The following is a 25,277-nucleotide window of genomic DNA, read 5'->3' on the forward strand; positions in this document are numbered from 1 at the left end:
TTTTCAATGTATTCGCATTTATAATATTATCCTCTAAATACCCATTTATTATAACATCAATTACTTAAGTGGTGGCTCCAGGATTTACCCGACCCCGCGGCCGTAGGGATTCCCGACGTGAGGTTCACCATGTAGATGAAAAAAGAAGGGGCAGCAAAACAACAGTATCTCTGCTTTTATAGAGTTGTGTCGCCGTTCACTAGGCCTATAGGGGTACAGTAAAATTTCCTATAAATTGCGTTCGTGGTAAAATGCAAATATAGGCATGTATTTACTTTTTCCCTCGATAAGTGGCTGGCATACCAAACCTCTTCATTTGCATATCATAACACTTATTTATACAACCTATTTTAGGTACCGATTATTGTATACATGTATTGTAGAAGCGATCAAAGGAAATTCCAAAACAACTATTATTATATCAAGGTCAACGGTTTGTTTACCCAACGATTTCCGTCATGAACAATTCAACATGCAAACTAACATCAGTCGATTCAGTGTGTAGAGAATGAATGCTGTGATATTTTACGGTTACATATGGATTTCAATAGAACTTTTGAATTTAATTATTTTCACATGTTTTAAACAAAATGTGTATATAACGAGCAGCCTAGGTGGGACAAAGTGGCTTAATGACGTGGCCACAAGCTCACACTCTACTCTCTCTCTCTCTCCCTCTCCATCTTGTATATATATATATATATGTATCTCTTATAATATAAATAAAACATCATCTGAGATCGTTCAGTAACATGGTTTAGTTAACATCTTTATATTATTTACACAGACATCATATTAAGACGTCATCATAATATCTTTACCATCATCAGTATAATCAGAAATGACGGGACACATTCCTCTGCATCCACCCGGCCCCGCCCCCACAACAAACCTATATTGCGAATAATCAATACAATTAGGCGACTATCTTTTTTTAGATCAAACAATTATTTATTTGCTAAATCTCAAAACTTAACTACCGGTATATTAAAGAACTACCTATATTTCTTAATAGAATATCCATGTCCATAATTAAAAGAAAATGAATCTAACTACTAGTATTTTACTCAATAAAAACAATTTTTTATACAGCTCTACTAGACTAAACAGAGAAATTGTAGAACTTGAGCTCTCAATTGAATATCTGTGTTTATGCCTCATTACTAAACTATTCTTCATAATTGTAACTATTTAAAACATAATCTTCATTATTAGTCGGTAACCTTTAAACTATGCGCATGACTATAATGTATAACAGCTACTTAATATTCATAATATGATTACCAGTTTTCAGAAACATACTATTCTACAAAATGTAATAATCTATTAATACTAAAATGCAAACATTTAAATATTTGTTTTTAAATTATTAGTGAGTGCCATATTGTATTTCAATTGTTTTGAAATAACGAATAACCATGAATAATATCAATAAAATCACTGCAAGCAATATTACAAAATAAGCCTACTACAGGCTATAAGCAAATTTTCCAAATACTGTATTATAACAATTGAGGAAATGTATCGATGTTAAGGTTAAACCTAGTTGACCGTAAAGAAACTCCTTCCTTATGTTCTTAGAACTAAACATGTTGGATTGTGGAAGTACTGAACTATGTTTTAATTAGATTATACAGTATAAGTAACTTTATAGAAATACATTGCTTAGAACATTAGGCCTACAATCTATATGCCTTTTTGCAGCACATTTGCTTCTTTCTCCATCCCATTTCTTTTAAGCTTCCAAATAAAACCTTCACTTTCAAGTATATCTCTACTATCAAGTTCCACTAACAGGTCCCACTCATCTTTTATTTGGTTAACAGCGATTCGGTACCATTGGCATATTTTCTTAATTTTATTTATACCTAGCATACGACCAAATACGATCACATTTTGTCGAAATTGGGAGAATTCAGTTATTTCCATGCCCTTAACGATTTCTTTGAAGTCTTTTATCTTCTCTCTTATCACATCCGCAGCATCATACCATCCACACAAACTGAATACTTGAATGATTAAATCTATATTCTTTCTGCTGATAAGTCCAGGAGCAATGAGTAAATTAAACAGATCAAATGGATCTTCTGCTTTTTCTATTTCTCCAACAGAAATTACGCTAAAATGGGCAAGTAGTAATTTTAGCATGTAGATATTTCCCTCATCTTTTACCCACTCTGACAAAGCGACAAGAAGCTCCAACAAATCGTCTTTCGAAAGATCTTTAAAAAAACCATTGTATTCTCTTTAGTAGGGATAATTTAGGACATTGAATAATATTGTGAATATGGTGATTGTGAGGTTTTAAAGTTCTTGAGTCCAAACTCAAAACCAAAAAAAAAAAAATTAACACGATAGATATTTTCTTTCACCGTGCTAGTCGGCAGCACACACTGGCCGATGATATAGAGCTGTATTTCATTATCTGCCTTCTAAACTATTGTATATGGGCCCGACCGATTTAACTTACTTTAGTACTTTAAATAAATTCATCACTTAAATACATTATTTAATTTACCTATATTTAAATGCGTCACTTGTGGTTTTTCAGATAGTGCTGCAGCTTGAGTAACTGTAAAATTGCAATATATTATTTAATGTATAATATAATTACAGAAAAAAATAAAGTGAAAATATGCTTAGGTTATTTATTCAACAATAAATAAACGTATACGCCAGCCAGTGACACTCTGTCGCGGTAGTCATCAATTAAATGTCAATGCTGTATAAGCGGAAGTATGTTTCAATTAATAAGTACCCATGTCAATGATGCATATTATGAAACAATGTTGGACAACATAATAATCTAATAGAAGATCTAACATACCACCAACATTAGCTGCAGGTAATCCTTCACTTGCACCCTGGTCTTCTTCACCTGTAAAATAAAAATAAAAACTTCTAATCTAGGAAGGTCAAAGAAAGGATATTTAAGGTTAGCCTGCTGAAGATGAAGGAAATGAGGTAAATATTAAGCGTGTAACATATTAAAAGTGGTAATATTACAACATAACTATTATTTTTTAATACATACCCAGTAATATAGTTCTTGGTCCTGTGTGCAACCTCTGTGCAAATTTCGCCAATTTCGCCTGGGTGTTTAATTCGAGTTCTTTCTCCAAATGAAATACTAAATCCCATTTATTTGTAAAATGCCGTGGTCCCAAGTTGTAGAACGTAATCAAGGTGTATAAATCACCCCCGGCATCTTCCGTGATGGCAGTCATAGCTTTATAAAGTGTTTTACGCTGTAAAGACAAACTTGCCTCGCATGGACAGCTATCATCATATTGATCACCAACGCTTTCTTTGTACTTCTTAACACTGGCTTTTGCATCATTATTTTTTGTTACGTCTGCAATTTCTGACATAAGGGTAATATCATTGTACGCGATATGGCCTTTACTTTTAAGGTAATTAAATAAACTCATTCCTGTGTAATGTTTCTGTGATAATTCACCAACTGGTAGGTGATCATGCAGCAGAAATCTCAACTTCTTTACAGTATCACCAGAAAAAGCGTTACTGAATTCTTGACAAAAGTCTCTGAATTTATCATCCATTATGTTACTAAAAAAGAAATTTTATTTTTTTAATTGAGACTGTCGTTTCAATTTCCAAAATGAATATAATTAACCACTGGTCCCATACACTGATTTTGTTTAATAGTTGGTAAAATCATACGTTAATGTTACCCTTTTTAACGTTATCATCAAGCTTTATTAGAGGATATAGTATTATATTGTATTATTAAATCAAATTTAATATGTAGACCTAATTATATATGTATTTATAATGGCGTCTGCCTTTGCAAGTTTGTATAAAACTTATTAACAAGCATTTTTGTACAATGTGTTCTTGTTTTTATTTCTGTTCTAAAGTTTGGTAGCCTAAATTCAGACGCTCATCAATTAGTCCTCAACATTTGTGTACAGTAATTCCAAAATTCATTTATAATTTTAACACAATGCCATTGTGCACACCACAACCACTAGAGCGTGCCATTAAGTAGGCGTTATTTTAGTATTATGTTTACTTCCTCATTTCACTCTACCAACTAGAAATAAATTGTTCATGAATGATTATAGGAAGGAAGATTCAGTCAAACTGAATTACTTATTTCCAACGAACTCAATCATTGATGATACATAAAAACGTTACTGGCATACTGTGATAATAACCATATAGGATACAGTGTAATAATTTCGGTTAAATAATAATTGGTAATTATTTCTTTGTTGAATAGTAGACCTACTTAATAAATAGTATGTTATACAATTATTCTTACCTTTAACCTGTCCTCCTTACTTCGAGAAACTAACTAAAAAGAAAAAAAAATCGTCTTGTCACTCTATAAACTAATAGCATCTGTAGAGAAACCTATGGTGATTGCTGCTGTGGATTGATCGCGTCTTACCTTTGTTATGCATTTTCGTTGTTATTGTATGGATCTATATTTAGAAATTGCAGAATAGAATGGAAATTCCAAATGGTATTATTAGGAAATGCAATGAATTCTATGGAAAAGGTCAAAGTCAGAACAGCCATTTTTGATAACAGAAGGCCTATAGTTAATAAAATTCAATTCAATCTACAGTATATATTTTATTGAAAGGCCCTTATAATATAGAATTATAGGTTTCTGCTGCCAAGTAAATACCGTATTTAGCCTAATACGGTATTTTTTTCTATTAATATGTATTTGTGATATATAATAAATGGATAAAAGTGGTACTAGTTTGCACCACAAAAGAAAAGAAAAAAATAATCTGAATATTTAAGAAGTGATTATTTATTATTATTGTAGGCCTATTTAAAATATTTAGGTTTGTTTTTATGTAACTTAAACTCTCATGTATCTATAGTTAGTCATAGATCAAGATTGAGGAAAACTAAAAAAAAATAATCTTGACGGTACTTTCGTAAATTTTCTGAGAGCCTTTCCAAAAAACAACAAAACTTTTGATACTGTACTGAAGCTGATTGGCCATCATGTCGTTATAACCCTGCAGGCTTCAGGCTACTTTGAATTCCTTGTAAATTTAACAAACCATTAGTAACAGAACAAACTTTAGGGTTAAAATCTTTTATTTATTCATAAATCATTTATTCATGAACTTTTTTTGACATTTCCTGTTTGATATATAACTTGGTTACGCTAAGCCTGGCTAGATTGAGCCTCGTCCCTGTCATTTCACATTGTTATACTGGACAATTATCACACAATTTAATAATATCATTGTGTTTTGTCTGGTTGTACTGTACAATGGTTATTCCATGGAGATCTCCCTGATTTTCTCTCGCGATGTATTTTTATGGGCTAGGTCAAATTGGATAAAAAAACAAACTCAAATTGAATGTTATGACTGGTTTCGTGCTGGAAGTACATTGTTGGAAAGATACATATGTACTAATTTAGACCAAAAAGGCATTTAAATTAGCTTTAGATCGTTTGTAGGATTTGTATTAATTAATAAAAACATCTGATGAGTTCCAGTCGAAGTTTCGTATTTGGTATTTCTCCCTTTCAGCCTAGCTAGTAGGCCTAGGCCTGTTAGTATTAGCCTAGGCTTAGGCGTTTTAGTCTGTTGACATAATTAACACTACAATAGGTGTGTTTATAAAATCCATATAAATATAATATTTATTACATATTATTAAAAACCAAATGTTACTGTTTTGATAAATTCAATGTGAATCAAATGTACGTCTTGGCTAGGCTAGGCCTACCTTTTATTTGATTCAAATGACAGAAATCTATTTAAATGTTTTATAAAACAAATAATGAATGTTGTGCATTCGTGTAATGGTACAAATAATGGCATTTTGTGAATGATGAAAGGTTAAATATCAACTCGACATCGCCTCGGTGAAATATAACCTTTTATCATTCACCTCATGCCATTATTTGTACCTTTCACTCATAAACATTCATTATTTGTATATTACTAAATTAGTCTTCATATATAAACCGTAATAAATCTTCAATACACACGAAGCATAATATTATTAAACTATTAGGATGACTAATGTACATAGTATAAGTTACTTAATATTCATAATATTGTTATTATTTTTCAAATACATAAATTGTAACATTATAAAGAAATACTAAAATGTAAACAAATCACTACAAGCAATATTACAAAATAAGCCTACTAGGAATGTAATTATTTATCACCATAAATATAGGCCTACTTGAACATTATTTTGACTAAGCTATAGGCCTACCTACTAGAAGCCTTTACGTATAATGTAAGCAGTTACATTTCTTTAATTTAATGTCTTTTGTCAGTACATTTGCTTCTCTCTTCATTTCATTTTTTTCAAGCTTCTCAATAAATTTTACAAATAAGCAATTTCTAGGCGTAAGTATTTTTCTGTCATCAAGTTCGACTAACAGGTCCCACTGATCTTCTATTAAATCAACATCAATTCGGTACAATTTACATATTTTTTTAATCTTATGTATACCTAGCATGCGGCCAAATGCGATCACATTTTGTCGAAATGTGGAGAATCTAGTTATTTCCATACCCAAAACGATTTCTTTGAATTCTGGTATCGTTTTTTTAATCACATTCGCAGCACCATGCCATCCACACAAACTGATGGCTTCAACGATTAAATCGATATTGTTTCCACTGATATGTCTATGATCAATGAGTAATTGAAATAAATCCTCTGCTTTTTGTATGCATTCAATTGATATTGTTTCAGCAAATAGTAATTTTAACATAAAGATATTTCCTTCATCGTTTACCCAAACTGACAAGTTGTCAAGAAAACCAAGGAAGACGTCTTTGATAAGATCTTTAAAGAAAACAAAATTTATTTAGTATGTGTATCTTATGTGTATAATATGATAGATAAGAAAAGATAAATAAGGGGGAAATATAGTTAGATACAGTAACTATATTAGTTATTACGTTATAGGTGACAGTTATAGAAGTATTACAAGTTGTTAGAATTAGTGTAATATGATAGACAGAATATATATAAATTAATATAAGTACGAAATATGTGTTAAAAATCTAAATAATATTAAAGGGTATACAACATATTTATTTTCTTCACAAATAGGATATGCACAAACGTCTAGGTTCATATAGTGAGAAAATACTATTTCTGCCATCACCATGCTCAGTCGAGACTTCTCACGTGGGCCGATTACTTTTATGGTTTTAAATAATAAGGTATCGTTTTTGTACCTGTATTTAAAGTCAGTGGTGGTATTTCAGTGCTTTTCGGTGCTGCTTTATGTTGATTACCTGAAAAAATATAAATAGCAAATAATATATTTGTTGATGTTTGATAACTTTCAATGAACAATTTTAAAGAAATGTTGGTTATCTAACGAACAGTAAGCAAACATCCTTTCCTGTTTAGTACTTGGTTTATGTTACTTTTCTAAAAAGAAAGTCTACAACCCTATATTCTAAAAACTTTAGCAAATTAATATGCTAGAACAAAAGATCTCATTGATGATGAGAGGCCTAGGTACTTTCTTAACGCCCTATATTCGGTATCCGGGATCAGATATCAGTATGACCTTATTCTTATTATATAGGACTAACTGTAGCATCAATTCAATTCAAACATAAATATAAATGTATTGGAACATTTATTTAATAATAAATAATTTAATAGCTTGACATAATAATCGAATTCATCATCGGCCCTGAGATACATTACCTGCAGGTAACTGATCATCTTCTTCATTACCTGTAAAAAACATTTAAAATATCAAGACTGAGACTGGAAACAGAACAGTTCTAATCAGTAAATTATGTAATGATATACTTTGTTAAAACTGTATGAATACGTACCCAGTAATATGATTTTTGCACTTTTGTTTAACTGATTGGCAAAATCAATTAATTTCTTCTGTGGTTTTAGTTGGACATCTTTTTCCAAACGAAACACTAAATCCCAAATATTTGGAAAGTTGTCTGCAGTACCCAATTCGTAAAACCCAATCAAGTGGTGTAAATCATCATCAACTGTTTGAATTATGGCTCTATAAAGTGTTTTACGTTGTAGAGACAAGCGTGCCTCACATGGGCAGCTATCATCGTATTCTTTACCAACGTCTTTTTTGTACCTCTTTACACTTTCTTTTGCAGAGGCATTTTTTGTAACATCTGCAATTTCTGACATTATGTTAACATCATTATATTCGATATAGCCTTTACGTTTGAGTTCAGTAAATAAAGTCATTCCCGAATAGTGTTTATATCCCAATGCACTAAGCGGTAGGTGATCCTGCAGAAGTAATCTCAATTCATGTTTTTTTAATCCAATACTGTTGTAGGCGTTACTGAATTCTTGACGAAATTCCCTGAATCTTTCATCCATTATGATATCAACCCTTTATTCATATTTTCTATTCTTCTGCTTTGTACGTGATATAATCATGTATATATGTATATACAAATATATATCAAAATGCAAATTACTGAAAAAATGACAAATGCATGCTATGGGAAGATCGTAACTGTACGCTATAATTACGTTGAAATAGATACCAACAATTTGTTTTCTCTAAAAACTCCTAGCGGTCATCATAAATAAAATTGAAATTATTGGACCTACACAGGGCTCTTTGTTATTAATAGTAGATAGAAAAATATAAAATCAATTTCTCAAACGGTGTCGATCAGGCATATTATACATTTTATTTCAGTAGGCCTATTATGTTTATTCACAAGTACCGTATCTTTCTAATAGCAATTGTACATAAGACCGATACATTCAACGAAACATTATCAGTTTATGTAGCCTACAATTTACTCACAAGCCAACAATGCTGATAATAATATAGTAATGTCGCATGTTTACGTTGGTCGGTAGACATGAAAAAGCATTAAAACAGCCAAAAGCAGTATTACTTAACTTAACAGACATACAAATTCTTACCTTTTTCCTTTCCTCCGTTTTAGAAAAACTAAAAAATAGGTGAGTCTTGCTGCTATGTAATAGGACTGCATCGCCTGAGTGCGGCTTTCCTTTGTTATGCATAATTAGCGTATTATTGCATAGACCTATTTTAGGAATGGGAATTCCAAAATCATATTATTATGAAAAGTCTCAATCAAACTGCAATGTCTAATAACAAAAAAGCATGGAGTTGGAAGTAGTAAATATCTGGCGGTTTAAGTGTTATGTTAAGTGGAGCTCCACCCAGAAAATTGCTATTTTTCATACATTTCAACTATTCTTTAAAAATATCATCCCTCATACTTCATATTTTTTTGAAAATGTTTTCAATGAGTATGATTTTCTTGAAAATCACGCCTTTTTGCGTTTTGGGGGGATACCTTGTAATTTCCTATTCTTTTACATGCAAAAGGGGGGTATATTTGAATATTCATAAAAAATTAATTTCTTCACTAAAAAAAAAATTTAAAATGTTTTTATATGTAATTTTTCCAGATCTTTTTATTTCTGGTATTGTTATTGCGTATACATTGCGCAATTTCGCGTAAATAGACACTTTCCCCCGTTGGGTCCAATTGGGTTTTTTATTTTGCTAGGGAGTCCGTGACATTTCTCACGACATTTTTCACACTGCACCTGGCGATCTGTTATTGTCGCGATGTTATTTTTGACGGGCGAAAAGTATATTAAAACATTCTGGATGTGACCGTATCATGTTTCACAGTGTAATAAGTGATTATGAGATTATTACTAAAATGTCAAATTTAACGAGATTTGAGAAAGACGTGGCTATATATTCAATAAAGCTAGGCCTACTAGAGTCTAGGTATGTAACGATGCTGCTTGGCCTCTAGCTAGGCTGCCTGATAGCCTTACAGCAGTGAAGTTTGTTCTGGCATCCAATCTCGGCCTACCCATGGGCCATGATAGGGTGCCTGAATAGTTGCTTTTCAGTCATACCTAAGCTTCCACATCCGTTACTATTCAATACCAGTCTTGTTTTGTAGAGAATTTTGTGTTTCACAATTCTTAATGTGCGAGAAAACCCAGGAACGATAAATGGGACGAAACGACCAAGCATTTTCGAACCCATGACTACAGTCCTACCTAGACATGAATTCAAGGCTAGCTAGCTAGGCTGAGCAGACGATTTAGCTAGGCCTAGCTTAAAATTAATAAGCAATTTGATTAAGATTATTATGCTGTTGTTGTACAGTGCAAATCATGATGTTACAATACATGTAAATTATGCTGACATTTTTATCGGAAATATTACTTGGGCCTAAACAAATCGTATTAATTGTGTGTATAAACAGGGAGTTGTAAAAATTATTTTACAACTGGTATAAAATTGATTCGCCATTTTCCAACACATAATTTACCAAAGGGGAGACATTTCACCAACGCGTTCACCGGCGACTAAAACGCGTCAGTCGCTAAGTGTAACGCGTCTCGCGACGTATTGTAAACTAATAACCCCTAAGTTACTGAAAAAGTGTAATGTAGTAAAAAACACTATTTTCTGACCGATTTTTTAGAAATTAGTTTTTGGAAAATATTGCCATATCTTCCCTGTTTTTTGTATGTAATCACTTTCAATTAAACATACTTAAACATAATATAAGCTGAGAAAGTCTGAGTGTAGCTCCACTTTAAGCCTTCAGGTGCAAGTTGTTTTTTATTGATTGTTGATGTAAGGTGTGATTTTAACTCTGTAAAACGCATGATATATTAAATGAAACAAGTTATCTTGGTTATCATATTTTATTATATTTATTTATCAAAGGTCAAGTTCAATATTGAATATCGAAACGTGGTAGTCTATAGGCACTTGACCTTTGACAAGATCGCCTAAAATTCATAATTTCAAACTACGATACTTGGTATTGTATATTCGGGTCGGGTCACATTCTATAGTCACCGTACAGATAGGCTGCTACATCAGTACTTCTATGAATGGATGAATAGTTGGTGACAAGACGCTAGTTGGTCATACCCAGTACCGTTTTGATTTTACGATCATTCGGGAACCCACCTCACAACGATGTAACAATATAAAGCAAATGAAAAGAGACTATCTGTATGCCACAGGGGAAACTACTATTCGTTTTATCATTTACAAAATACTAGAACTCTTTTATATTAGGCCAATATATTAAAAAATAAAGTATTACTTAAATTACATTATGATCCGAACTTAACATATTATCTTAATTATATTTATAATACGTAATTACGTATAATATACACCGGTTATATGATAAGTCACTAAATTAGAATACATGTCTCATGTAATAAAACTATTCTACAATTGTACAATACTATACTAAAACAAGCAAGGATTATTATTCAAAACACCAATTTCAAATTTTAAGAATGTAGAATGTACTAGACAATTATCACATTCTTAGTCTAGCAGAAGAAAAGGAGTATAGATACAACTTATCAAACGAAATTATTTGTTTAACTATAGACATAAAATAGGCCTATCGTGTACCTTTGTGTAACATTCAGCTGTTTAGATTTTGATTAATTCTTATTTTAGTGATGATTTAAAAAATGCTTTGAATTCAACGGAAATAAACGCTGTATTTAAGATTATACAGATGTTGTATACAGATTATTCTGGTAGTTTTCTTTAGTGTTTAATTATTCTAGATGGATTTATATTCAAATTGGATGGAATATCTAATTATGTATAAGTGGAGAGATTTCATCTAAAGTTAGACATATCTAAAGTATATGCTTTATACGCGGTTAAATAATAAAGGAAGTAGGCCTATACGTAACCAGATATTTACATTTTACAGTTTGGAGGCACCACCGAGTGCCTAGAGACAAATACTTCTCACCTACAGAGTACCATTATAATTCAGATCATGTGTTATAATCTTAAATTATTTCAATACTTCTGCAAGGCGAGACAGTCCCACTCTTGTCAAATATGCAATGAATTTTTGGTTGTCGTTTACCTTGATGATTTCTCTACATTCTAAATCATATATCATGCTCCAACTACTTTCATAATTCTTAAGCGGATTGTTTTTTAATCCATCTATCTTTGCAACATCTGATTCACCTATACCCATTCCAAATGACATGATTTTCTGTCTGTTACTAGAGATTTGTTTAATTTCTATTCCACTTACATTTGGAAATGATGGTATTGATTTCTGAATCTTACTTTCTAAGGCATAGTGCCCCGTCAAGTTGATTGTATCAAATATAATACAGATATTGTTAGAACTTAAATCATTTGAAGTACCTAACGCATTTAACAAACTGATTGTATTTTTAATTGATTTATGTTTGGATTTAGGTACATAATCTCCAAACAACACCATCAACATAATGAAACCATCTGTTATCGCATCGTAATAATCTGATACAGTCATTTTTAGAAGCTGGAAATCATCCTCGTCCATTTCTGTAAAATTAGGAAAGATGTTCTGGAAATGTGTGAAATAGCACTTCCCTCATAAATTAATTCCACCATAAACTACTGCCTATAATATTTGCTTTTACTTTTAATTAGTACTAATAATTTAAATATTTATGATATCAGAATAAAAAGCAACATGTATGACATTTGAAATACATTAATTGAACAAAACCTCTGGAAATTTTCTAAAAACAGCAGATAGCAATGACTGATTAAAATACAAAATTATACAAACTGCTGTATATGGGACATGCCGTTGAACCTAAATTCGTTTTAAACGTCAACTAATTAATTATCTAACTGAAATGAATTAGTAAGCAGGGTTACATTAGGTGGCTAAAATCAGTACAGAAAGTATGTACCAAATTTCTATACCATCGAGTAAAAATTCTATAGTGTTACGTTGGATTTACAAAATGTTTCCCAAATTTATATAAGATACAACTTGGCCTGTGTATTTGTAATCAAGCTTTCAATTAATATCCAAACTAGTAAATAAACCATTTTGTAGAGAATATTAATTTAGGCCTAATAACGTAAATTAGGCAATTTATTGATTTGCTTAAATGCAATGCACTGTTATAATATAATGCATTAAAAACGTAGGCCTATTGCTAATTTACGAGAGTGTCTCAGATCTGTTTTGAATGTTGGTGTAATCTTTCTCTCAAATTATATTTTCAAAACGTGATTTGGTATCCTTACGTGTTTTTGGGTGCCTTACTATTTTCCCACAACCACCTTGCGCTTGATCGTCAACAAGTTCACCTGTAGTATATAAATACATATTATAGTATATATATATGTATATGCTAGCTTTTCTGGCTGTTTTACTTATCGTTTTGATTTAGCTTTTCGCATTGTCATTTTTTTCAGTAATTTGCCTTTGGATATATATATATATACAGTATATACAGTGGCTGTATCTCAATAGAGATACAAAAAAAGCGAAAAGCTAAATCAAAACGATAAAAAACAGCCAGAAAAATTAGCAGAGCTTTCGGGCAACACTAGCCCTTCATCAGTGCAAGTGAAGGAATTATATACATAAACACCCTGTTTCCGTATACGCCAGTGACGCTCTGTCGGTAGTCACCATCAGTGAATGTCAAAATGTATTCCTAATACCGTATAAGGCAATTAGTTCCATTAATTCAAGTGTCAATTTAAATATAAGTATGTATCAACGTTGCATATTATGAGACAATGTTCAACAACATAATAATCTAATAGAAAACCTAACATACCACCACCAACGTTAGCACTTGCACCCTGGTCTTCTTCACCTGTAAATAAAAACAAAAACTTCTAATCTTGGTAAGTCAAAGAAAGGCACAGAATTGGGTATTTAAGATTAGTCTGCTAAAGATGAAGGCCAACCAGTAGACGGGAAAATGGTATAATGTCTAAATTTTAAAAGTCTAATTTAAAAGTGGGAATATTACTACTGTGTCATGTTTTAATACATACCCAATAATGTGGTTCTTGGTCCTTTATGCAACTGTCTGGCAAATTCCGCCAATTTCTTCTGGGTGTTTAATTCGAGTTCTTTTTCCAAATGAAATACCAAATCCCATTTATTTGTAAACCCGAGTGCTTTTAATCGGTAGAACTGAATCAAATTGTGCAAATCACCCCTGGTATTTTCAGTGATTGCAATCATAGCTTCATAAAGTGTTTTACGCTGTAAAGACAAACTTGCTTTGCATGGACCGCTATCATCATATTGTTTACCAACGCTTTCTTTGTACTTCTTCACACTGGCTTTTGCAGCAACATTTTCTGTTACGTATGCAATATCTGACATAATGGTAACATCATTGTATGCGATCGAGCCTTTATTTTGAAGTTCATTAAATAATGTCATTCCCGAATAGTGTTCCTCTGCTAATACACCAACCGACAGATGATCATGCAGAAGAAATCTCAACTCTTTTACGGCATCCCCAGGATAAGCATTACTAAACTCTTGGCAGAAGTCTCTGAATCTATCACCCATTATGTTACTGAAAAAGAAATTCTATTTTCTTAATTGAGACTGTCGTTTCAATTTCCAAAATTTCGTTCTCTTATACATTTCACAATAACAACTGGTCCACATTGATTTTTTTTTATTAGTTGGTAAAAAGATCACTAAATATTTGAAAATCAAGCTAAGATACATAATTTGATAGAAATACGTACAGATCTTTACTGTTTATCAACATAGTAGCGTTGAACGCATTTTTTGGTTGACTAGCCAGAGCCATATATATATGGCTCTGTGACTAGCAACCATGCAGCGCCCTCTATCGTTGTGACGTCACACCGTGATAATCTTATAGAGTAATTATGGATTCATCAATGGTCTTAATTCACATCCTTTTCATAGAATTTATTTCCTCAATCAATTCATATAATTATTATACCAACATCAAGTTTTCAAAAGCTCAGTTTTTTACAGTAATATAATTTCTATATAGTCTATTTTATCTCTGTTGTTATCGTTATCGTTTTATATTTGATCCTCAGTTCGTTATTAGAAGTACAAGGAGATAAAATAGTAGGTTAATAGTTTGTTTTTGTCCAGGGAATACGAGTGACTCACTTTTCCAGGTTTAAGCATAACATTTATTTTTCATTTCATATTCAATTAAAACATAAATAATATATATAAATATTGGTTCTTTGTTATCAATGTCTAAGCTTTCTCTGAATTCAGCACCATATCTATACTGAAAGTGTCGTATAAGGACAAACAATACGTCAATTCATTTCGTTTGGCATAACAAACGACGTTTGTATTTACATATTGTATTTGTACAAACTATTTTTAGGTGCAGTATTGTATTGTAGAAGCGATAAGGAATTCCAAATAAACTATTATCATGAAGATCACAAACACATTATTATTTTTTTCGGTTGTTGCTTACAAAAGATTTGTATTTCATAAAGTTCATAATAAATCTTAATCTCAGGTTTCATGATTATAACATAGATTATTACATTTTGGTGGAATCATTTCACAAGATATTAAAGGCCTTGTGTTGTATTATTCACTCCCAAAACATTTGAAAAGCAGTGGAATAATATTTAATAAGAAGAAGAGAGGCTATATTTACGTTTCAAACACCGGTTTGTTCGCGCACCTTAGAGGATTAGTAGACTAATCAGACAATTTGCATAATTAATTTTTCAAATGATCCTGCAGCGGATGGAAGTTTCAATTTCTTCAACAGTGCAATTAATGTTTTTTTTCTTTGATGATGTTTTTAAGTTCTAAATCATGTATCAATCTTCGTTACATCTTTTTCGCCTTATAGGCCTATGCCAATTCCAAATTTCATTATGATCTTGTTGACTTTTAGAAATTATGGTAAAAGAGCCGCAAACATACAATAAGTAATTTAATATTTGTGGTATTTTTTAACTGTTACTGCATCGGACTTTACCATGCAAGTTCACCTCCTTTCAATTTCCTCGATTCTTTAATTCTAATCGCTCCATTTTAGGCGTCAGTCATGTTTCGCTAAATGATAATAATACTCTCGGCATTCACAAACCTACTTACATACCAACAAATACGCGTGTGAAATCAATTGTGATCATAAATAAATTGAAAAATGTAATTGGGCCTACGCCGAGGGTCGCTTTTTGTCCCCTTACGTTTTATCCACAAACAATATTGTCAGTGGTTTAATCCGTCTAACCGTAGGCCTGTCACGCCTATAATTCAATTGTTCAATGTCGTACCAATTACCAGAAACCATGCATTTACTCAGAAACCACAGATTATTATGATTATGTTGAAAATATTGATATGCATAGTATAATATAATAATTAAAGGCGAATGGTAATTGCTATCCTTAACTGTACCGTACTATGTCAGTTAGGGGAAAATGGCAAAAGGCTTTCTACTTTCTATGAGTTTTATCAGATAATCTATTGACAACTCTTGTAACATAACCACAGTGCTGATTTTGCCATTTTCCCACTAACTGATATTTACGTAATTATAATAATTCTTACCTTTCACCTTTTATACTGAAGAAACTAAAAAATAGATGCGCCTTGCCCCTCTATAACAACCACTGTATGGATCGATCAGGTCACAACAGTCGTTTGACTATGATGGCGTCTTGTCTTTGTTATGCATATTTTTGCTATATGGATCTATTTTTAGGAATTGTAGAAGAGAATGGGAATTACAAAATTGTATTTTAAGGAAAAGGTAAAAATCACATTGATACTATAACGATAAAGTCGAGTTAATTAAAAAGTGGTACAATTCTGTAGTGTCATATATTTTTGCGCGCCAAAATAAAGTTATGGTTATAATTAACTAAACAGTCTAAACACTAGTCAAATCTGCAGTTGTCCTTTTGTTGACGGAATGACAAATTAAATGAAAATGAATTATAATCCTTTAGCCAGTTATCTGATTGTATTCGTTTGGCCAACAAACAGTAGGCCTAACAATGTAAAACAAAAAAAAGGTCGGTCAAGAACGGCTTGGTAACTCTTCGCATTACAATTTATTACATATAGATTAAAAATTAAAATTATTAAGGGGACAATTTGTTCGGGTCCTGATAATTTCCCCTCAATAGTGTTCCACTGTTCTAAAGAGCAATTTCAAGGTATTCTCTAAAATCAGCATAGGCCTAAACGTTTGCATTTGCATAAATACTGTATTTATTAGCCTAAAACCTATTTTTAGGTACTGTACTGTCGAAGCGATCAAAAGGGAAATTCCAGGTATAACTAGTATTATCAAGGTCAACGGCAGCTCCAATGTTTATGGTCTATTTGTAACGTTAAAAGGTTTATTACGGACAGCACAGGGGTGAACGATTGTGTCTTTTGAATTAGAATTAGAATTGTTTGTGCTGAATTTCACTCGAGGAGGAAATGATATGTTTAGGCTTAAATCATAAATACATGCTCTCTCACGACAGACAGTTCACTGAGTGTGGAAAATGAATGATGTTTTAATGATTCAAGAAAATTCGCCTCCTCGAAGTAAATTACACTTTACCAAACGCGATTAACCTAAACTAATTTTTACCAACATTTCCTCATACAAAACCGCAAAATCGGTGGGTAATAGTAGTACCTTTTCATTTCAATCAATCAACCATACAATGATAACAGTAAAGATATTAACATATTGTGTAGATCTGACCTGTGTGTTTATGAAACTGTGAATTTACTGCATTCTTTCATCACTTATCTGTTATTATCATGGTCATAATCTACTTCCGCCTGCTCCCACACTCCAAATAATCAATTAATAAATAATGTATTAACTCAGAGTTTACCGAGAACTCGTCTTCTCATAAGAAATTAACAAAAAAGAATATAGTTCAAGATCAACTTTATTTAAACAGAGAGACCAGATCAACACAAGTTACTGTACATACAAAATAACATTTATTATATACTTGATCACACTAATTTTTACTTGCTCTAAAATATTTAAATCTAAATAATAAAGCTGCTTGACTATTCAAATAATTGGTAGTCATACGTAGCCATACAACCAAGAAATAACAATGTCTTCCATAACTAAAAAAGTATACATTATACTAAAATAAAAAGTTATATAAAATGTTTATAGGCCATCAATTTCTAAACAAAAAATGTAAATGTAGGCCTATCTATCATAAGAAAGTTTATTAGATAAATTTATTAGAATAAAATTATTTATTTATTTGAACTTTAATTATAGCATTTTAAGTATGCTAACACTCAGCATTTTGATTAAATTTTATTTTCTTAATGATTTTAGTTGCTTTGAATAAAACATTGCAAACTACAGACTATTTCATGAAGGAGATAAACAATATCGATTTTATCATCAGGTGCAAGGATCTGAGTAAAGAGTCATGAAGTACAACTAATAGGAAGAGAAATATTTAAGATAATTTGCATACAATCTGAATTATTCCAACAATTCTGCCGGGCTTGACGGAAGTTTCAATTGCTTCAACTTTGCAACAAATTCGTCGATGTTGCTTTCTTTGAAGACTGATTGCTCAAATTCTAAATCATATATCATTCCCCAACTACTTTCGTATTTCTTAACTGGATTGTTATAGTACCCATCAATCTTTTCTACATCTTTTGAAGTTATTCCCTTTCCAAATTTCATTATCTTCTGTCTGTAACTGCTGAAGTTGGTAATTTCTATTGGCCTAACTTCTGGAAATGATAGTTTTTCTTTTCTGATCTTCTTTTGTAAAGCATAATGTGCTGTAAGGTTTATTGTATCATATACGATAGAGATGTCATCAGAACTTAGATCATCTGATTCCTCTAATGCATTTAACCAATCTATTGTACTATTACGTGTTTTATGATTTTGTGTAGGAACATGGTCTCCAAACAACACCATCAACATAATTCGGCAATCCGGTCTCGCATCGTAATACGCTGACACGGTCGTTTTGAAAAGCTTGTAATCATCGTCGGTCAATTCTGCAAATCAGGAAAAAGGTTTGGTAATTGGACTCAATCCGTTCATTTGTGAACAAAAATATTGAAAGTGGTATAAGGCATTGTCCCACGTTCTCATTATAGGCCTATATGTTATCGGTTTTACGAATTCTAAATTTAGGCTGAAACGCTTAGGAAAATTTGATTATTCATTCAGACATTTTTCTCAATGCATTGTATAATACAACATTAGTCACTTAAAGGGATACGTACCTGCTACTGCTGTTGATGTTGCTTCCACGGCACTCCCACCAGCAACTGGTTGTTCACCTGCATCAAATAAATAAGAACAGTAGTTGAATAACCGATACAGAAGAACCAATTTCTATAAACAGGTTCTAATTATCGTTTTATTTTTAACAAATTAACATACTGTAAGATATACATTTTTTTATCCAGACAGAGACCAGAAGTTTAGAACTTATCATCAATCGTTCTCCACCCTCTCCCCCCTCCTTCCCCCTTCTTGAACAAGTATATATATACTGTAATTGCAAATTTACCGTATGACGTCAGTCCGGAATGTGGTCAGCTATGCTGGCCATACAAAACAATATTGTAGTAAGCTACTAAAATTATAATTAGACAATTTTATGCTGTTATTTTGATTAATTTAAATATACGTTAATAATTTAGCACTGTTTTACATACATACCAAGCAATTTGACTTTTGCACTCGCATTCAACTGATTGGCAAATCTCTCCAGTTTCTTCCATGTGTTTAATTTTAACTCTTTCTCTAAATAAAACACTAAATCCCATTTATTTGTAATGCCTTGTGAACTTAATGAGTAGAAGCTAATCAAGTTATGTAAATCACTCTTGTCTTCTTCCGTGATTTCATCCATAGCTTTATAGAAAGTTTTACGATGTGAAGACAAACTTTTCCCACCCTTGTCATCATAGTCTTTACCAACTTCCTTTTTGTATTTAGTTACACTTGCTTTTGCGTCGGCGTTTTCTGTCACGTCTGCAATTTCTGACATAATTTTAACATTATTGTATGCGATGATGCCTTTAGTTTTAAGTTCATTAAACAAATCCATTCCTGAGTTGTGTTCCTTAGACAATACACCAATTGGTAGATGATCATGCAGAAGAAATCTCAATTCCCGTCTTCTATCCCCAGGATAAGCATTACTGAATTCTTGACGAAAGTCTGTAAAGCTATCATCCATTTTGTTACTGAAAAGAATTTAGTTTAAAATTGAGACTTTAGAAATTGTCCTACCAAGACAATCTAACAACAGAAAACTGTTGCCAAAAGTGTACACTTATCTGTAAGGCATGGAACTGATCGTGTCGTAGCCACAGATAACCCCTTTGATATAAGAAATTATTGTTTATTTACAGCATCTTAAACAGTATCCTTTAGATATGAGTAATATAAATATTTTATTATGTCTATAAGCCCTATTATTATGATAAACACATTTCGAGAGGACCATACTCGCCTTATCAGTTTAATATTTATTCAGTCCTATGCACTGTGAACAGAGTTCATTATAATATCTCTATGATTGTAAAACATTAATCAACCTGCCAAACCGAATGCACATATTCTATAAGAGGCCTATCGAACGTTGTATTTTCTAATAGTAATATGTGTAATTTATTATAGACAGACGGAAGAAAGAAACAGTTTCAATCAAATTTAATATTAATTCCAAAACAAATACTATAACATTAACATGCAAATGATTAAAGAAATGAAACATAATTCAGAAAGCACATCTTTATTACATGAAAAACTGAGTATTGTTCAATAAAAACATTATTTATATAATTTATGATATACTGTATATTCGAAGGCAAATTACTGAAAATGAATAATGCTGTGGGTATCAGTGGCTGGATCGCAATGAAGATACAAGTAGAATAAGCAACCTCGCAACCAATACTATAACATTAACAATAATATATGAAAGGATTAAAGTTGAAACATAAGTCAGAGAAGCAAACTGCGTATGGTTAATTTCAATAAAAACATTATATATAATTTACTACATACAAAGGCTGATTATACTGGAAATGATAATGCTGTGGATTAGGCAGTGGCTCTATTTATATCAGTATTGTTATTTGTATTGAAAAGTACACGAACATAGACGTAGGCCTATCTATGCGGAAACATGGTACAATATGTTTCACTATAGCGGAAAAAACACCAATTTACCAGACTCACTTTTCTTAAGCATCACATATTTATATAAGGACGAAACTGAGACTTCAAAATATTTGGTTTATGTGAATGAACCATTGCTTCATTTAAATGTTCATAGTTAGTTTTTTGTTAACATAAAGTAGCCCAGTGATAGAGTAGGCCTATTTAGCTTTTATAATTGACCGTGACGTCACGCAGGAACTTTATATATTGCAATAGGCCATACAAATCAGATGAGTTAGTTATGCGTCGAGGAAATCGTTAATAATAATAATACTTATAAGAAATAAATATTTATATATAAATTAAATTACTGAAAATAGTGACAATGCTGTGGGTATCAGTGGCTGGATCTCAATTGAGATACAAAATAAAATAAGCAAAAAGCTAAATCAAAACGATAAAGTAAAACAGCCAGACATAAAATGCAGAGCTTTCGGGCAACACTAGCCCTTCCTCAGTACAAGAAAGAAAGATTAGGCCTATTATATACTGCATAACACTGATATGTTCTTGCCTACAGAGAAGAACCGCCTTGTAATTCACATCCTTCGAATAATTCTAAATTATTCAAATGATCCTGCAGCGGATGGAAGTTTCTATTTCTTCAACAGTTAGGCTAGTCAATCTAGCAAAAAAAACAGCCCAAAGTGAAACAAATTGCAAACAGAGATTTTTCTTTTTTAAATGGTCATATATGATGAGGAGATCAAAATTTGAGCATCACACCTCTGTCACTCATCCAGATGATATGCAAATTAGCTTAAATATGCAAATTAGGGTGAATTTACAGGGTTACCATATCTCAAAAACTACTAGTCCGAGAGAGTTGATTTTTTCACTGATCATTTCATTGCCTTTCCTTTACTTAGTAAAACAACGGATGAGTCTTGCCCTTCTATAACAGCCACTGTTGGGTTAGGTCAAAGAATCCCTATCAACGAACTGAGATCGCGTCTTGTCTTTGTTATGCATAATTACGATTATATTGACCTATTTTTATGAATTGTATTATTTCCCTGCACGGAAATTGTATTGTTAGGCAAAGTCAAACAAACTGCAATTTCTAATAACAGAGGGCCTAAAAATTTTTTTTCAATTAATTTTGATCTTTGTTTACAATCTTCACAATAATATAACATTAGTAACATTAATGGGCAAAGTATAAATTGAAAGTATAAAAAACATCTTTAATACATGAAAAATTGCCTTTTACTATCGGCAAATAACTATACTGCTACGTACATAGTACATTTTTATGTTGTTCATTATCATTATAATTTAAGCAAGAGATGATAATGCTGGTTTAGCGGCTGGATCGCAATGAAGATACAAATAAACTATATTTGAACTCGTCACTTTGACGCAAACATGCACACATAAAACAATTATTATGCCATCCTATAACATGACGTAACTATGTTTACAGTGATGAATTTTGTCTATTTTGTGTTATACAGTATACACTGTACATTATAAATATACAGTGTAGCATAAAGAAATTACGAGACCAATCTTGTATTCAAATTTGCAACATTATGACATCATCAAAATAAAACATGCAGATAGAAATTTTAGAAGATAAATCCAAATAATTACATTAATACAAATTTGAAAAATTTGGGCGCGTAAAACAGAGATGTGCGCTCTTTTAAACGCGATTAAAGAGATGGAAATCCGACTTTTTAAATTCCACTGGCCATGGTGACGTCATGATATTTGATAGAAAAAATGTGCAAATGAATTCATATCTACAATTCAACAGCTTTTATAATCAGTTTAAATGATAAGGGTCACCTCTAATTCCGAGGAGCTATAACAGATTTAAAAATACTGTATCGATAAAATTAAGACACCCATGTTATTCTAAAATGTTTGTAATTCACGTGAAAGAGAATTAATAGAGCAAGATTAAAATATGGAAGAAAATGGGGTACGAATGAGCGAGATGCGCTCTATTAGTATGAGTAGCAAGTACAAAAGAGAAACAAATCTTTATATATATATATATAATCAAATATTTATAAAATTCGAGTGGCCATATATGATGACTTCACAACATCCGGTAGGTACATATTTTATATGAATTCATATCTACAACTCATCAAACAGGGTTACCAGCCATCCTGAGGAGCTGGAATCGATTTAAAAAAATGCGTGCGCAACGCAAAAAATTGTGAACATTTTGAAATGCTCAAAATGACTTGAAACGTAGAGAAAAAAAATGTTAAAGGCGCGTGTGCGCATAATTTTATTATGCTGAGCAAGTTACAGGATACAAGCTGCTCACAACTGAATCTTGGTTGAAAACAAAGTAACCTGACAATCACAAGGGTTATCCGCAAAATCAATAAGCAAAACAGCTACATTAAAGTAAAACAGCGAGAAATAAAATGCAGAGCTTTCGGGCAGCACTATAGCCCATCCTCAGTAGTGCAAGGAAGGAAGATTATTATATACTGTATAACACTGATATGTTCTTGCCTACAGAGAAGAACCGTATAATAATTCTATTTGGGCACATTTTTTGTCAAACCAGTTTGATAGTTTAGACAGAGCTTTGGTTTTGTAAACATTTCGTCACTAGAAATGTTTCAGGTTGCTTGGCACAAATGTACAGATAGATAGGCCTACCTGCAACCAGCATACCTACCCCATAATAGGCCTATACTGTACCATGCTCTGGGTCAGAGTTTAGTACTGACGTATTTCCTTCCTGATTGTAGTGTGCATAGTTCATTATTAAATTATTTAAAGGGAACATTCATGGTTATGATAACAAATCATATTATTTTATATTTAATTAGGCCTATGTAGGCTTATGTACTATACATTGCTGGTATTTCACCATAGAAAGCACAACATTGGCTGTGGGCCAATGACCTAATTTTCCCAAAGAGAGAGATTATTCTTGGGGTGGAGTCCTCGGGGCGGGACAAGGTGGGAGTTGTCGACGCGGGGTCGGAGTAGGGTAGTTGTCTTCGGGGTAGGCGAGTGTTCTAGAAGGGGGAAGAGTAGGGTAGGTGTCTTTAGGGGACGTGTATAGGATAGTTTTCCTTGAGGGCGACATAGTTCTCCTCTAAAGGAGACGGGCTAGGGTAGTTTCCGGGTGGTTGTATCAGATGGATCTTTTAGTGGGAACAATTGCTTTAGTACTAATTTAGTATAGCTGTTAGAGCTACCCTTGTAAAACAAAGTTGAACAAATAAATAATATGTGTGATTATTGGATGGTTGCTATTATTTTATATTTTTCCAAAGCCACTTTGACTTGTCTTTGCTTCTTGTTTGTTTCTAATAATATAGTAACTTAAAATAGGGTTTATAGTAATTAATAATAGTTTAGGCCTACCTTTATTTTAAATTGAGAGAAATACAACGTCTCTTTGATCGTTCTGTCGCACTGGGGCTTGCTTTTTTATGCATAGTTATGCTTGAGTTGATAGAGTTATTGGGAATACTGTAGAAAGGAATTATATTTCTCACCGAGGTCAAAATCTTTTCAGAAGCTGATATGAACTCATCCGTAAAATTTAACGCCTACAAATTTGTAATATTCATTTACGGAAATCAATCATTATAATAGTATCATTTATAGCCTTTATGAAGTTCACAATTTTCCAATATTTCTTGCCAGCTCCATCGTTTTCTAAGTCCACCGCATCACATTGAGATCCAACCTGTTTTCAAAGTACTGTAATTATAGCTTTTGTCGGTAAATTTGTTTTTGAGGTAAAATAAATACCACTTGAAAATTGGAATTCATGGTACAAAATGTGATCTTCTCTACGCTACATAACTGTACCACAAATACACATATGATATGCGTCCGTAAACATAATGCGTAATTATAGGCCTAAAAAACATTAGCCCGTTTTTGGTTGTTGGATATAATATAATGATCAGGATTGGTAGTGCTCTGTGAGCTTCCGAAATTTTACAAATGTTAATATATAAATTTGTTTTTATAAATGTTTATTTACCCAAAGGATTGCAACTCACTTTTCATAATTGTAGAGCATCAACCCATTATATTTCGTTTACCATTTATTATAATTAACAATAATCATTGTCATCTGTATCATCATCAGCCCGTCGTCAATGTTTTATATCACATCATCATCTATATCATTGTCATATTTATCTTCACGGTAACGGCATGTCCCTTTATATCACCGTGACGTCATTATTTTCTTGTTATTTCCATCATTCTCTACATATTGTCGTTAGCTTTGTAGTACCATTCTCTCATTC

At 32.1% G+C, this 25,277-nt stretch overlaps 4 protein-coding genes across 10 annotated transcripts in view; all 4 read right to left on the bottom strand.

Annotated features, from left to right (window-relative positions):
* Positions 1 to 982: 982 nt before the first annotated feature.
* Positions 983 to 16,474, bottom strand: LOC144849678 (uncharacterized). 6 transcript variants are annotated; one of them, XM_078706682.1, is made up of 6 exons: positions 16,399 to 16,431; positions 14,329 to 14,402; positions 3,035 to 3,510; positions 2,828 to 2,878; positions 2,519 to 2,572; positions 983 to 2,222 (listed from the first exon to the last, which is right to left on the bottom strand). In XM_078706682.1, the coding sequence occupies exons 2-6, from the start codon at positions 14,379 to 14,381 to the stop codon at positions 1,687 to 1,689; spliced, it is 1,170 nt and encodes a 389-aa protein (XP_078562808.1). In that variant the 5' UTR covers positions 14,382 to 14,402; positions 16,399 to 16,431; the 3' UTR covers positions 983 to 1,686. The 6 variants fall into 6 exon arrangements, with proteins under 6 accessions (XP_078562808.1, XP_078562805.1, XP_078562804.1 ...); XM_078706679.1 differs by lacking the exon at positions 14,329 to 14,402 and having other exon boundaries at positions 3,035 to 3,570; positions 16,392 to 16,474; XM_078706678.1 differs by lacking the exon at positions 14,329 to 14,402 and having other exon boundaries at positions 3,035 to 3,570; positions 16,399 to 16,471.
* Positions 5,902 to 8,400, bottom strand: LOC144850616 (uncharacterized). The gene is made up of 4 exons (XM_078707942.1): positions 7,830 to 8,400; positions 7,696 to 7,725; positions 7,212 to 7,271; positions 5,902 to 6,813 (listed from the first exon to the last, which is right to left on the bottom strand). Exons 1-4 carry the CDS (start codon positions 8,356 to 8,358, stop codon positions 6,245 to 6,247), a joined length of 1,188 nt encoding a protein of 395 aa, XP_078564068.1. The 5' UTR covers positions 8,359 to 8,400; the 3' UTR covers positions 5,902 to 6,244.
* A 1,342-nt stretch (positions 16,475 to 17,816) lies between the features above and the next one.
* LOC144849681 (uncharacterized) lies at positions 17,817 to 24,502 on the bottom strand. The gene is made up of 4 exons (XM_078706686.1): positions 24,376 to 24,502; positions 19,516 to 20,045; positions 19,074 to 19,130; positions 17,817 to 18,842 (listed from the first exon to the last, which is right to left on the bottom strand). Exons 2-4 carry the CDS (start codon positions 20,036 to 20,038, stop codon positions 18,307 to 18,309), a joined length of 1,116 nt encoding a protein of 371 aa, XP_078562812.1. The 5' UTR covers positions 20,039 to 20,045; positions 24,376 to 24,502; the 3' UTR covers positions 17,817 to 18,306.
* Positions 20,535 to 25,277, bottom strand: part of LOC144849675 (uncharacterized) — a 36,339-nt gene continuing 31,596 nt past the window's right edge. For both annotated transcript variants that reach the window (XM_078706672.1, XM_078706671.1), the window contains exon 6: positions 20,535 to 20,885. The gene's annotated coding sequence lies outside the window, so the exon portion shown is untranslated. The remainder of the gene's footprint in view (positions 20,886 to 25,277) is intronic.

The sequence above is a fragment of the Antedon bifida genome, chromosome 8, assembly GCF_963402885.1.
Source record: "Antedon bifida chromosome 8, ecAntBifi1.1, whole genome shotgun sequence".
In the NCBI taxonomy this organism is placed as follows: domain Eukaryota; kingdom Metazoa; phylum Echinodermata; class Crinoidea; order Comatulida; family Antedonidae; genus Antedon; species Antedon bifida.